Source organism: Ctenopharyngodon idella, chromosome 8 (assembly GCF_019924925.1).
Source record: "Ctenopharyngodon idella isolate HZGC_01 chromosome 8, HZGC01, whole genome shotgun sequence".
NCBI classification, from domain to species: Eukaryota; Metazoa; Chordata; class Actinopteri; order Cypriniformes; family Xenocyprididae; genus Ctenopharyngodon; species Ctenopharyngodon idella.
Window position 1 is genome coordinate 32,579,991 of NC_067227.1, and position 14,118 is coordinate 32,594,108.

Genomic DNA, 14,118 nt, shown 5'->3' on the forward strand with positions numbered 1-14,118 from the left:
ATTGTCACAAATGAACACATTTACACACAAATGTGGAGTAAAATGTGAAATAGTTGTCATTTTTATTTGGCATTTGCTGAATTGTAATATAGAGAAGTCATGTGACAACAATGTAGTTCTTTAGAAAATGTTTTGTATTACATAATGTTTTTTCAAATTCCATTTTTACTCAACAGTGTGCACTGTATATATATTAGCAATGGAACATTTCAATAAATATTAAATATTCATGATGCCCATAAAAGTTTCATGTTCTGGTTGTTCTGATGTTTGAGGTTCTGAATTATTATCAGACACCAGCATGGAAAAGACCATTTCAGACGCTACGACAAGTGGGTGAAAATGAGCTGCACAGAAGACAGAAAGGTTGAGCATTCATTTAAATATAATGAATCACACTTTTCACTTTGTTTCACCCAAACATGAAAATTCTGTCATTAATTTCTCACCCTCATGTCGTTCCACACCTGTAAGACCTTCGTTCATCTTCGGAAAACACAAATTAAGATATTTTTGATGAAATCCGAGAGGTATATGACTCGTCCATCAATATAATCAACACTTTCAAAGTCTAGAAAGGTACTAAAGACATTGTTAAAACAGTCGGCGTGACTGCAGTGGTTCAACCTTAATGTTATGAAGTGACGAAAATACTTTTTGTGCGCAAAAACAAAACAAAAATAAGGACTTTATTCAACAATCTCTTCTCTTCTGTGTCATTCTCATACGTTGTTTACATCCAGTGCTTCCAGGTTCAACGTCAGAACGGCGACTCATTATTGGCCGGCTCAGTATCACACGCATGCGTCCTGCTAATCACGTGATCAGTGTCGGCCAATACTGAGTCGGCATTCGGACTTAAACATGGAAGCCTTCACTGTGCTTATTGCGTCACCTGCGTAACGATAATGACAGGGAAGAGAGAAGATTGTGGAATAAAGTCATTATTTTTGGGGAGTTTTTGCGCACAAAAAGTATTCTCGTCTCTTCATAACATTAAGGTTGAACCACTGCAGTCACATGACTGTTTTAACGATGTCTTTAGTACCTTTCTGGACCTTGACAGTGTTCATTATATTGCTGTCTATGGACAAGTCATATACCTTTCAGATTTCATCAAAAATATCTCAATTTGCGTTCTGAAGGTGAACAAAGGTCTTACAAGTGTGGAACGACATGAGGGTGAGTAATTAATGACAGAATATTTCATTTTTAAGTGAACTAACCCTTTAAAGTGCACACGCACAGCCACTGATGAGGATTAGTGTTTTTCCCCACGCACATCAACACCTACATAGTAGTGCAGACAACAAGAGCAGATGTGACATGGTGGTTCAAGTCATAATATGTGCTTTCTACTAAAAAAACATATTCATCTTTGTTTTATGTGGTATAATAATTTGATGCCCCCCTAAAATGAGTGTAAACACATGAAATATGTTAGAATATCTTATAGATAGATAGATAGATATGAGCTCTTCTGTTGTTGCTGTGCTGGAATCTGACACATTCATGTGCACTATTATCACTAGTGTGTTAACTGACTAGTGCTGCGGCTCTAGTTAGTGGTCAGACTCAGAAATGGTGAATGTTCGCTATGGTTCTCTCCGTTCTGACTGTGGTTTATTTCTCTTTAGGCCTCATTGCAGCGGATCCTCCATTCGAGCTGAAACACAGCGGCTGTATTAAAGTGAATCAGTGTAAATGTCTGATGCGGGACGGATCCGGGCTCATCGATCTGGGCTCAGTGGCGGATGAGGACGGGTTCATACAGCGGCTCAAACCCCTGCCATCAGCGCCACAAAACACGGATGTGCTGCTGTCCTTCAGCCCGTGTCTGGCCTTCTCACAACCCGAGCACTCAGTCTCCGACTGCACCAATGTGGCTGCTTGTGTCATTAGAAGGTGAGTTCATCACATTTAAAATGGCTTTTGCTTAGTAGTAAACACAAAAAAAAAGTTATGATCATTTACAAGCTCAGAATATTTCATTGTCAACTTATTGGCAGTCTGGCAGTATTGTTATTTATATGTAAAGTGAAACTCATGGAAGCTGATTTTAGGATTCATCAGGACAACATGTACATCACTCAATACTTGAACTACGGCAGACATGAGGGCAATAAATTCAGCTATGACGACTCAAAGAAGACACTCTCTGTGTCTTATTACAGTAAGTTACTGCATCAAGAATGTCTTTAATTCATTATTCACTTACATTTAAGGCAGCTGGTGCTATTAAGCCTAAAATATACTTCACTTTTTACGGGTACATGAGGGTCAGTGTAGTGTGCGTGACGCGAATTTCATCATCAGAAGTATGGAAGGCCAAAAGGTTAAAAAACACGTGACATTTTAACACGTCAACAACACGTAAAAGACGTGTATTTCACGTGTATTTAACACGTATTTCATGCACGTTGTTTGCGCGATGCGAATTTCATCATAAGTATGGAAGGCCAAAAGGTTCAATTTTAACACGTCAACAACACGTAAAAGATGTGTATTTCACGCGCTGATTTTTCAATAAAAAAGAGAAATACGTGTTAAACACGCATGAAATACACATATTTTATGTGTTGTTAACGTGTTAAAATTCATGTGTTTTTGGTACACACACCGGATTTTTGTAACCACGCATACTCTGTATGCGCAGGTCGCACATGCGCATTTAATTTTTTTTGCAGTAATTATTTTTACCACAAGATGGCAACCATGCCCTGTCAACTGTCCAATGACATTAGAAACAGATTTGGTAAACTGATAAAGAAAGTAAATACATTTAAAAGTCATTTATTAATTTATTATCTTACACTCAAAAAATTTAAAGATTTTACGCAATTTAATTGAATAATTGATTACGGATTGTTCAGTTAAATTGCTTAAGGATTATTCAATTCAATTTGATGGAATTTTACTATTAATTAAATTGCATAAATCTTAAAAAAAGTATTTTTTCTTTTTCTTTTTTTTTTTTGAGTGTAAATGATCATTTATTTGCAATTTGCAAAAAAAAAATCATTTAGGCCTATTTGTTTACATTTTTATTTTCAAGTTAACCGATTCCTTCATTTTGTTTAAAATTAAAATATTGTGTCTTTTAGTTAATGTCTGTCAGTTTTGAACGCTTCACTACTGAAAGTCAACAAAACATTTTTTTTTGCAGATATTGTATATGCATTTAAAAATTACAGCGTTTCTCTAGCTAGAGCAAAAATATCTTGCACTTATGGTTGTGCCAAATTTTTTGTCCAATAAAATTCTCTCTTATAATGAGAATCATGTATAATGGCTGTAAAAACAAAAGGCTATTTAATGAACTAATGAGACCTTCAATATATCCTGTTTGCACAGTAAAGAAAACTGCACTCCTTAAACGATTTCACAAGATCTTTAAGTTGCACTCATCCTCCTTCATAATTCAGAGCAATTTAGAGAAAAAAGTTTCATGCTCTCTAAAAGCAATATATCTGTCATATATTCAGCTGTTGATTGTGTCTCACTCAGTGTTTTCTGACAGCGAGCCTCAGACTGTAGTTCATTACCGATGCAGCCCGAATCACTCCATCACATCCAGCCAGAGCTTCAGCGGTCACGCGCCCCTGCAGATGTGGGTGGAGAGTCCATGCGTGTGTCCAAACGCCTGCGCGCCGGTGGACGTGGGTCCCGGCACCATCCTCCTCATCATCCTCTGCCTCAGTGTGACGGCTTACTTCATTATAGGTCATTCTACATCTCTCACTGATGAGCTTGTAGTAGTGTTGAAGTCCAGTAGAGGGCATTACAACCGAATCAACACGTCCAAACTGATTATAACGAACGGTTATTTATGGAAGCTTGTTTCCGTCATGAAATTAAAAAAAAAAAAAAATTGCGACTTTTTTCTTGCAATTCTAAAGTCAGAATTGTGAGATATAAACTCACAATTGCATGTTATAATGTCAATTGTGAGGGGAGAAAAGACGTTTTTTCTCAGAATTAAGATTTCTTATCTCATTTCTGACTTTATAAGATGCAATTGTGAGTTTATATCTCTGAGAAAAATCCAGAATTGCGTGATAAAAATCCAGAATTGCATGATAAAAACTCACAATTACCTTTTTTATTTTTTTATTTAGTGGCGGAAACAAGCTTCCGTGGTTATGGAAGCCACGGGATTAAAAAATAAAAACAATTCTCACAATTTGGATGTTTTTTCTTCTTGCAATTGTGAATTTGTATCTCCCGCGTCGAGAGACAGAGCAGGTTACTTTTGATATGAAACATACTCTGCCTCAGTGGTCTCAAATTTCAAATTTTGTCATTTTTAAGGAAATTTAAACAATAAATACCGTTTTGTGGCTCTTTAATGTGTCGTGACAGATCGCTGTAGTGCCTCAGTTCAAGCGGCTCGTGAACCGATCATCTCTTCCTACTAGTTAATTTATAGCATCAAATAAACATGAATGAACATCAGAAGGAATGTTGTTTCAACCGCGGAAAGATGTCAGTACACACCATTTTTCAAGTTCAAGTCCACCGACGTTAATCTACTAACTCCCCTGACTGGCTTTGTCGGACAAAATGGCGGATTCGGCGTTATGATTGGTTAGATCGCCTGTCAATCAAACTCCCAGCGAAGGGTCAATTGCGAAAAAAAATTCCAATTCTATAAAGTCCAATTCTGAGAAAATAATCTCATAATTCTGACATTTTCTCACAATTGCAAGTTTATATCTCACAATTCTGACTTTGCAACTCGCAATTGTGAGTTTAGCTATATCTTGCAATTTTGAGAGAAAAAAGTCAGAATTGCGAGATATAAACTCACAATTGGGAGAAAAAAAGGCAGAATTGCATGTTTATATCTCACAGTTCTGACTTTATAATTCGCTACAACGAGTTTATATCTCACAATTCAGAGAAATGTCTGAATTGTGAAATAAAAGTCACAATTAACTTTTTAATTTTTTATTCAGTGGTGGAAACAAGCTTCCATAAAAGCTACTTATCTCACAATTCTTACCTCTTTTTTTTTTTTCTCGTAAATGCGAGTTTCGGACTTTTCTTCTCAGAATTGCGAAGGAAAAAAACGTCAGATTTGTAAAAACTCACAATTACCCTTTTTATTTATTTATTTATTATTTATTCCGTGTTGGAAACTAGCATCCATAAATGTTTAATCCCATATTTTTAACTGTTTTTTCAGCATGTAAAGGCATTATACTAGGCCTATATCCTGCATAGAATTGAATTTGGGTAATGATGAAATGTCTTAAAGGGATACCCAAAAATGAAAATCCTGTCATCATTTACTCACCCTCAAGTTGTTCCAAACCTGTATGAGTTTTGAAAAATGTTGAAAACCAAACAGTTGATGGACCCCATTGACTTCCATACTCTGTAAGTCAATGGGGACCATGAACTGTTTGGTTACCCATATTCTTTAAAATATCTTCTTCTGTGTTCAGCTGAAGAAAGAAACTCTTACAGGTTTGGAACAACTTGAGGGTGAGTAAATGATGACAGAATTTGCATTTTTGGGTGAACTATCCCTTTAAAGTCCTCTCTTGTACCTGCAGGATCATGTGCACTTCGTGCGTTCAGGACTAGTAATGGTGTTCAGATGGCTCCAGAAGACAGTGTTTGGTGTATGATCTGCTGTCAGCTGACCGTCAGGAGAAAGCGCCGCTGCTCACTGAGAGACACACTGTGAAACAGCACTGCAAAATACCCTCAGATGGGACATCATGTGCTACATAACTCTCACTATTTCATACATTTCAAATGCATATATATGGAAATTGAATTTGTTTGCTGAGGTGTGAGTAGCCTACAATTTTTTTTTGTTTTTTTTTTTTTTTACAAATTAGTAGGCCTACTTTTGTTATGTAAGGATGCATTAAATTGATCAAAAATGACAATACAGATATTTATAATGCCACAAAAAAGTATTTCAAATAAATACTTTCAAAGAATCCCGAAAACAAAAATATGAGGCAGTTTTCAACATTGATAATAATCATAAATGTTTCTTGAGTATCAAATCATCATATTAGAATGATTTCTGAAGGATCATGTGACACTGAAGACTGGAGTAATGATGCTGAAAATTCAGCTTTGATCACTGGATATAAATTACATTTTACTATATATTCACATAGAAAACAGTTATTTTAAATTGTAATAATATTTTACTATTTTTTTTAATGTATTTTTGATTAAATAAATGCAGCCTTGGAGCAGAAAAGACTTCTTAAAAAAAAAAAAAAAAAAAAAAAAACTTTTAATTGGTAGTGAAAATGAACTCATTACACAAAAAAGGTCTAAAAATGTGATTTTTTTTAACCTCTTAGAGAGTTAAAAGCAGGACGATGCTAATTGACAAACAAAAATATGGAAGATTAATCTATCACATCTATAATGACATGACAACAAAACAGAAAGGGTAAAAGAGTTTCTTAAAATTTATTGATTAAAAGCACATTCAATGTTCACAAAAATAGTGCACTACATATAGAAATACAAGTGAATTTCATTGAAATTATAGACATTTATTAAGTTATAGGTCTATTTTATTAATAAAGCATTAAAATGTTAGCTTATTTGCGAGAGATATGAAGGCCTGGTGCATTTTGTGTTCTCTAACCCGCTCAACGGTTAAAGAACATGTAAAGATCTCAGAGTTCGGTGCTGAACGGATGAACGTCATTCTGCTCGTTTGATCCACAGTCGAATCTGCATATTGTTTAGTGTTTATGATCGTGATTTAGCAGGCCAAGATGCTGAAGCGCTAAAATTAATGTTTGTTACCAAGTAAGTATTTTCTCATTAGAATAAATCAGAAGGGTTTGAAAGCTTAAAAAAAACCCTATGTGCTCTGAATAAAGATTTCTACAAGCACTCAGTTCATATGAGCAGCACCGAACGAGTCCATCACAGCTTATCAAGTGCACTTGAGAAACGCAAAAATACACTTCGTCTTCAATAAAAGCATCTGTCTTACTGTGAAACTCCAGCACATTATGTCTCTAGGGATTTTTTTGTGAAGGAAAATAACCAGCCAGCTGGTTCTGGAAAATCTGGGGATGGTGTGGAGTTCCTCTGTACTGGAAAAATGAGTCAGTTTAATGATTTCAAGTGCAGCTGAGGGCGGTGAAACTCACTTTGACAATGACAGTAAAGACAAACTTTACTGCACGTGAACCAGCAGTGACTGGAATCATGATTATGATGTTGTGTATGACTTTCTTACATAGTATTTTTGTCTTGTTTTCCAGCACAAACATCTAAAGATTCTTAAATCAAGATACATTTACTGGAGAAGCAAAGTGACTTAAAATATCTTGTTTAATGAAAAATGTATCAGAATAAAGTGAGTTTGTGCTTACAAGAAGAACAAATATCTGCCAATGGAGTCAGGAAAATAAGCTTATTTTTGGTTGATATTAGCATAAACTAATTTCATTTTAAGACATTTTTCATTAAACAAGACTTAAGTCACTTTGCTTCTCCAGTAAATGTATCTTGATTTAAGAATGTTTAGATATTTGTGCTGGAAAACAAGATAAAAATACTGAGTATGAAAGTCATTTCTTGCAGTGTATTTAGAAATATTATGTATTTTGTATTTAGTTGTGTGCGGTTTGGCCCCACAAAAGTACTTATGCGTAAGAGTGAATTGCATGAAATCTCTCAAGAAACATCAGTCATATTTCATCCCAAAATCAGAAATGCTGGGTTAAAAATAACCCAAGTTTGGTTGAAAATGGACAAACCCAGCGATTGGGTTGTTTTAACCCAGCTGGTTGGGTTAAATGTTTGACCAAGACTGCTAGTTAGTTTTATTTAACTCAACTATTGTTTAAAAATTACTGTATTTCTTGCTTAAAATGAACCCAAAATATGTTGGAAATTAACATTTATTAATATTTTTAATACATGAACATTTATTAACAAGTTAAATGAATAATAATTAAACAATCATTTATTAAATTGCTTATTAATAAATGTTCACCTTTGATTATTATTGTTGCCTCTAGTAATTATGTGTCTGATTTTTAATTTCCAACCTATTTTGGGTTCATTTTAAGCCAGACATATAGTCATTTTTAAACAATAGTTGAGTTAAATAAAACTGCCCAGCATGTTTAACCCAACATTTAACCCAGCCGCTGGGTTTGTCCATTTTCAACCCAGCATTTATAGAGTGTATTATTAGTACCATTAAGATTTGTGACTTTATTCTTTATGATAATTTAAGCTAATTAAAAATATATTGCAATACAATGAAAAACAGTTAAAGATACTACAGTAAAGTATTGAGAAGGTAATAAAAATTCTCAATTATCATTGATGTTACAACCCAAAAAAATCTTAATGGTCCTAAAATAGGTGTCATTTCTTTGTGGAAAATACACTTTCTTGTTCTTCTGATTTTGAGGCACTGTATGAGCTGGCGTGTTTTTGTGAGATTGTCCTGTAAAGTGCATTAAACTGGTTTGTATAACACTAGAATCTGTAGGGAGGGAGTTTAGTGTTGCACAGCAACACAGAAAAACAACACAGTCCAGTGGGTCAGAGAGCATCTCTGGTACTTTCACAGCATTCAGACCGGCTGATGCTCCAGGAAAAACCCACGTCACACTTCACAGCCCTTAAAGAGCCCGTCAAAGTCAAAACTTAGTGTTCGGCAAAAATTATAAACGTGTCTTCAGACTCACAAAAATACATGTACAGATGTGAAACATATGGAAACTTGTTTCTGCCACTAAATAAAATTGTAATTGCGACTTATCTCACAATTCGGACTTTTTTTTCCTCAGAATTGAGAAATTTAAACTTGCAATTATGAGTTATAATGTCAGAATTGCAATTATGACTTTTTTCACACAATTGTGAGGTTTTTAATCACACAATACTGACTTTATAACTGGCAATTCTGACTTTTTTCTCAAAATATAAAATTGAATTTATTGCGAGTTATAAAGTCAAAATTGCATGATATAAACTCGCAATTGCGTCTTATAAAGCCAGAATTGCAAGATATAAACGAAATTCTGACTTCTTTTCTCAGAATTGTGAGATATAAACACAATTGCGAGTTATAAAGTCAGAATTGCGAAATACAAACTTTTTTTCTCAGAATTGTAAGTTTATATCTCACAATTCTGACTTTGCAATTGCGAGTTTTAAAGTCAGAATTGAGATATAAATTGGCAATTCTGAGAAAAAAAACAGTCTTTTCCCCCTATAATTGGACTTTATAACACGCAATTTCAAGTTTATATCACAATTCTGAGAAAAAAAGTCAGAATTGCAAGAAAAAAAAAGTCAAAATTGCGACTTTTTTCCTCGCAATTCCAAGTTTATATCACGCAATTGTGAGTTTATATCTCGCAATTCTGAGGAAAGAAGTCAGAATTTAGTTTATATCTCGCATTTCTGGCTTTATAACTCGCAATAAAGTCAATTTATATCTCAATTCTGAGAAAAAAAGTCAGAATTTTGAGTTATAAAGTCAGAATTGCGTGATTTAAAACTCACAATTGCAAGAAAAAAAGTAATGATTGTTAGATATAAAGTAGCAATTACCTTTTTTATTTCTTATTTCATGGCGGAAACAAGCTTCCATAGAAACCTCATTCGGTAGACAAAGAAACAGACCAGACAAATCACACATATATGCGGCTGTAAGCAGACAACATACTTGTGTAGCAACAGGTGGTGGAAAAACTTCTAATGTGTCCAAAATGTTCTTCTGTTGTGCGGTGGTTAGCAGTGGTTTGGCACTTAAACATTTGCTTGGACTTGTTTAGACTACTGAAAATGCAGGAGGAGATGTGAATAGATCAGAGTTTGTGTGATTGTTCCAGTGACAAAACAGGACACACACTGGGAATAAATCTAATGGCTTTCAATGACGACTGGCTCATACACCCCAGCAGAGACCCTGAGAACACAATACAGAGTTTGATCAGTACGTTTAGTGTTTTTGCAGCAGCGGAACAAGCACAATCCAGTGTGTTTGTATTGAATCACCTGTTTCCCAGCTGGATCCCGCTCAGCGCTGTCGTTCCGTCTCTGCTCACAAACAGCCTCAGGTTACTATCTGAACACAGACACACAGAGGAGAAGTGAGTGCATGATGACGACACACTGCTGTTTACACCTGCAATTATCAGCTGTCAGCACTTGTAAATGGATTTTGTCGACATCTTATTACATCAAAAATTAAATAACGTACATAAATGCAATAAAAATGCACAGAAAAATGGAACGTGTTGATTGGAAATTATTGATTATGCAAGCAGTCATGAGTATTTTTACTCCTACAAATGTAAAACACATCCTGATCAGCTGAGACAGAGGGATCTGAAACTCTCACCTTCCATGTTACTGATGTCAGAGAAGTTCTGGCTCTGGACGATCTTCTCCACGATGTCGTCTGCGTCTATGCGCGTGTCGTTGACCCAGGTCGGCTGATCTTCCACCGAATCTTGTTTCCTCCTGGAATAAACAGAAGGAAATGCCAGTTATATTTACTGTCGGACATTCAAGTGGAGGGACAATATTTCATGACTACATACATCAGTGCGTCGCATAATAATGCGGGTCATTTATGTATCTGCCCTTTCAGGCCAGGCTGACATGGACGTACCGTGGAGGTCTGTTGGAGGGTAAGATGGGCCGCGGAGGTCGTGGAGGCCGGTCAGGGCGGGTGTCGCTCTCAGAAGGGACGTCTGTGCTCACGCTGCTGCCTGTAGATGTGTTTCTGCGATGGGTCAGATCTGACAGACTGGAGGAGCAGGAGTGTTCGGTGCTGTAGCCTGTACACACACACACACACACACACACACACACACACACACACACAGTCAGTGGACTACACACATGCACGCTCAATAAACAAGGGTTTCATCATGCACCACTTCAACCTCCACATGACAAGCGCTGCAGCATTACTAGCGTTACTAGGTATCAAGAAAGCAGAACATGTGCATAGTAAACCTTGAAAACATGCATTTGACCTGCCAATGTTTTTTTTTTTTTTTTGTGGATTCATAGTAGTAGTTGAGTGCAAGTTTGTATAGAAGCTTGTTTCCGCCACAGAATAAAAAATAAAGGGTAATTGTGACTTTTTATCTCACAATTCTGACTTTTTTTCTCAGGACTGCGTGATATAAACTCGCAATCACGAGCTATAAAGTCAGAATTGCGAGAGAAAAAAGTCAGAATTGCGAAAAAAAAGTCTGAAATGTGAGTTTATAATGCAATTGTGAGAAAAAGTCAAAATTGTAAGACTATATCGCAATTGTAAGACAAAAAGTCGGAATTGTGAGAAAAAAAAGTCACAATTGTGAGATTATATCTCGTAACTGAGAAAAAGTCAGAATTGCAAGAAAAAAGCCAGAATTGCAAGATTATATCTCGTAAATGTGAGAAAACAATCAGAATTACGAGTTTATATCTTGCAGTTGTGAGGAAAAAAAGTCAGAATTGCAAGAAAAAAGTCTGAATTGTGAGAAAAAAGTCTGAATTGTGAGTTTATAATGCAATTGTGAGAAAAAGTCAAAATTGTGAGAAAAAAAAAGTCAGAATTGAGTTTATATCTCCCAATTGTCAGAAAGTCAGAATTGCGAGAAAAAAAGTCAGAATTGCGAGTTTATATCTCGCAATTGCGAGAAAAAAAGTCAGAATTGCGAGAAAAATTTTTGAATTGTGAGATTATATCTCGTAACTGTGAGAAAGTCAGGATTGTGATTTTATAGCTTTATAGTTTATAGAGTTTATATAGCTTTAGAGTTTATAGTAAACTCGCAATTCTGACATCTTGCAATTGCAAGAAAAGTCAGAATTGCAAGTTTATATCGCCACTGTTTTTATAACGCACAATTTTGAGGTTACATCTCGCAATTCTGACATTATGTATCGCAATTGTGAGAAAAAAAAAGTCAGAATTGTAAAATGAAAAGTCAGAACCTTTTTTTTTATTCAGTGGAGAAAACAAGCTTCCATAAGTTTGTTTCATGATGCTTTAGTAGAATCTCTAAATGTCTTTTCAGACTGAATTTCAACCAGTTTTAACTTCTCCTGAGAAAAAAAATCGGTGATAAATGTTGACAATTACAAGTTACAGAGAAAGAATATCAATCAAACATCAGATGACAGCAAAAAAACAATGAGAAGGTGTTAACACTTCACAATAAGTAGTTAACATGAACTAAGTTAATATTGTTTAATGGACCTGAGCTGACATGAACTAACAATAAACAGTTGTATTTTTATTAACTAACATTAACTAACATTATTAAATACTGTAACAAATGTATTGCTCATTATTAGTTCATGTTAGTTGATGGATTAACTAATGTTAACAAATGGGACCTTTTTGTAAAGTACTGCTGAGAAAGTACTAAAAAAAAAAACAATATGCATGAAAAGAGATTATCTCTTTGACAATTTTCCTTTGGAAAGACATGGTCATCATCAGTCAAAATCATGTGTGAAAGTCAGAATAAACTTAAATGCAAAGACAAACCCTGTCGTATCAAAGACAGACACTGCATATGTCGAGTGGATTGTCATGCAGCAATAACTGGCTTCAAAAGTACACAAACACGCTGTAGCTGATGACTGTTTGTGCACTCCTGTAGTGTCAGTAGGAGTATGTTAAACAAACATTCCCACACAATAGCAGGGTGTTGGAAGCGCAGGGACCTAAAGCATGGAAAAAGACAGGAAGCTGTAGGCGCACTTCCTGAATCTTCCTGACACGCAAGAAAACGCACAGAATTCACTGAGGATTCCTTTATTGTGAAGAGACGGTCAGTGCAGACACACACCTGAGAGTTTGCTTTGCTGACTGGCATAACTTGAGTTGCGCGAATGACCCGTGTGAAACGACTCATCGGGACTCTGACTCTGATCCACCTCCTCGGAAAGAGCTAAATGAAAACAAAACAGACAAAATAATGATTCAAAATGAAATAACTCCCGCTGGAAGGACTTCGCAGAGCTGTTTCATGCTCAAACTTGATTGAACTGCTTATTTATTAATCATATTACTACTGACAAATAAATTACTCTCATATCATGTCTGTTATGAAATACACCTTTAATGATGTGACTTTTACCAGAGCCGAGTATAGAAGGCCTCTGTTTAGTCAGTCGAGGCAAAACTTCAGCTGTTCCTTCTCCTTTACAGTCCAGCTGCAGGGAAGGGTCCTGACCCGCCACAGATATACATTTGGCTGTGCTTGGTGGACTGATTATACAAAAACACATTTCAGACACTCATTAAATCAGTCACACACTTGTTGTATTGTCATTTATGATCCTAAAGGGGGCGCCAGAGCACACATTACAGCAGCAGACAATGAAAAGCGACACTCACGTTTTAAAACACGGATCTCCAGATAAGAGGGTCATTCCAATGGTCACCTTCAAATGGACGGGAAAGAACATGTTTGATTTTCACAGATCAATTTTAACTTTTATTATGCTCGCTTAACTTACAACCTTATTTATGCTTGCTTAACTTGCAACCTTAAACTTCAGATGAATATTTTTTAGGCTAAATGGAGGCCAGTTTCAAGAATACTGCATAACCAAAACTAACAAATCATATAGGAGAGAGCAGAAATGTGCATGTGATCACATACATGTTCACAAGCCTGGTGTGTTATCGAATTCTCCTTTTAAACGTGTTAAGTTTGTTTCATTTCTTTCTTATTTATTTATTGTACAGTAATTTCTTGAATTTCTGTCTACTGTCCCTTGTAGTTTGACCCCGGCTGGCTTGATTTTAAAAATATATTACATTTCAGTTTGTTATTACAATGCATAATCGTAATAATCTATTTAATTTGGTAATTAATTATTTTATTTAAATAAATAAATAACGGGTGAAAATACAAAGGACGTCAACAGAAATTAAAATAAATAAATAAATGAATGAACAAAGAAAGTAAGTAAACAAACTTAACACTTTTAAAAACAAGCACAAAAAGTAAAAACAAAACAAAACAAAAAAAAGTTTCTTTATTAGTTATTTAATTGTTTATGTATATATTTATTTTAAATAAATTTCTTTAATTTCTGTGTACTGTCCTTTAAATTTGCACCCGTTGGCCTGAT

General features: G+C 35.3%; 1 protein-coding gene and 1 long non-coding RNA gene across 4 annotated transcripts in view; one reads left to right on the forward strand and one right to left on the reverse strand.

The window, feature by feature from the left end:
• Positions 1–1,286: 1,286 nt before the first annotated feature.
• Positions 1,287–8,691, forward strand: LOC127516922 (uncharacterized). The gene is made up of 4 exons (XR_007931134.1): positions 1,287–1,905; positions 2,064–2,173; positions 3,508–3,723; positions 5,562–8,691. It is a non-coding gene; the product is annotated as an uncharacterized LOC127516922 (long non-coding RNA).
• eeig1a (estrogen-induced osteoclastogenesis regulator 1a) overlaps positions 6,429–14,118 on the reverse strand; it is a 34,967-nt gene continuing 27,277 nt past the window's right edge. For 2 of the 3 annotated variants that reach the window (XM_051901827.1, XM_051901828.1), the window contains exons 6-12: positions 13,376–13,422; positions 13,095–13,246; positions 12,825–12,926; positions 10,640–10,808; positions 10,367–10,488; positions 10,021–10,090; positions 6,429–9,931 (exon numbers count right to left, since the gene is read on the reverse strand). In XM_051901827.1, coding sequence (XP_051757787.1) covers positions 9,886–9,931; positions 10,021–10,090; positions 10,367–10,488; positions 10,640–10,808; positions 12,825–12,926; positions 13,095–13,246; positions 13,376–13,422 — 708 coding nt within the window. In that variant the 3' untranslated portion in view covers positions 6,429–9,885. The remainder of the gene's footprint in view (positions 9,932–10,020; positions 10,091–10,366; positions 10,489–10,639; positions 10,809–12,824; positions 12,927–13,094; positions 13,247–13,375; positions 13,423–14,118) is intronic. The other variant, XM_051901830.1, reaches the window with a different exon arrangement.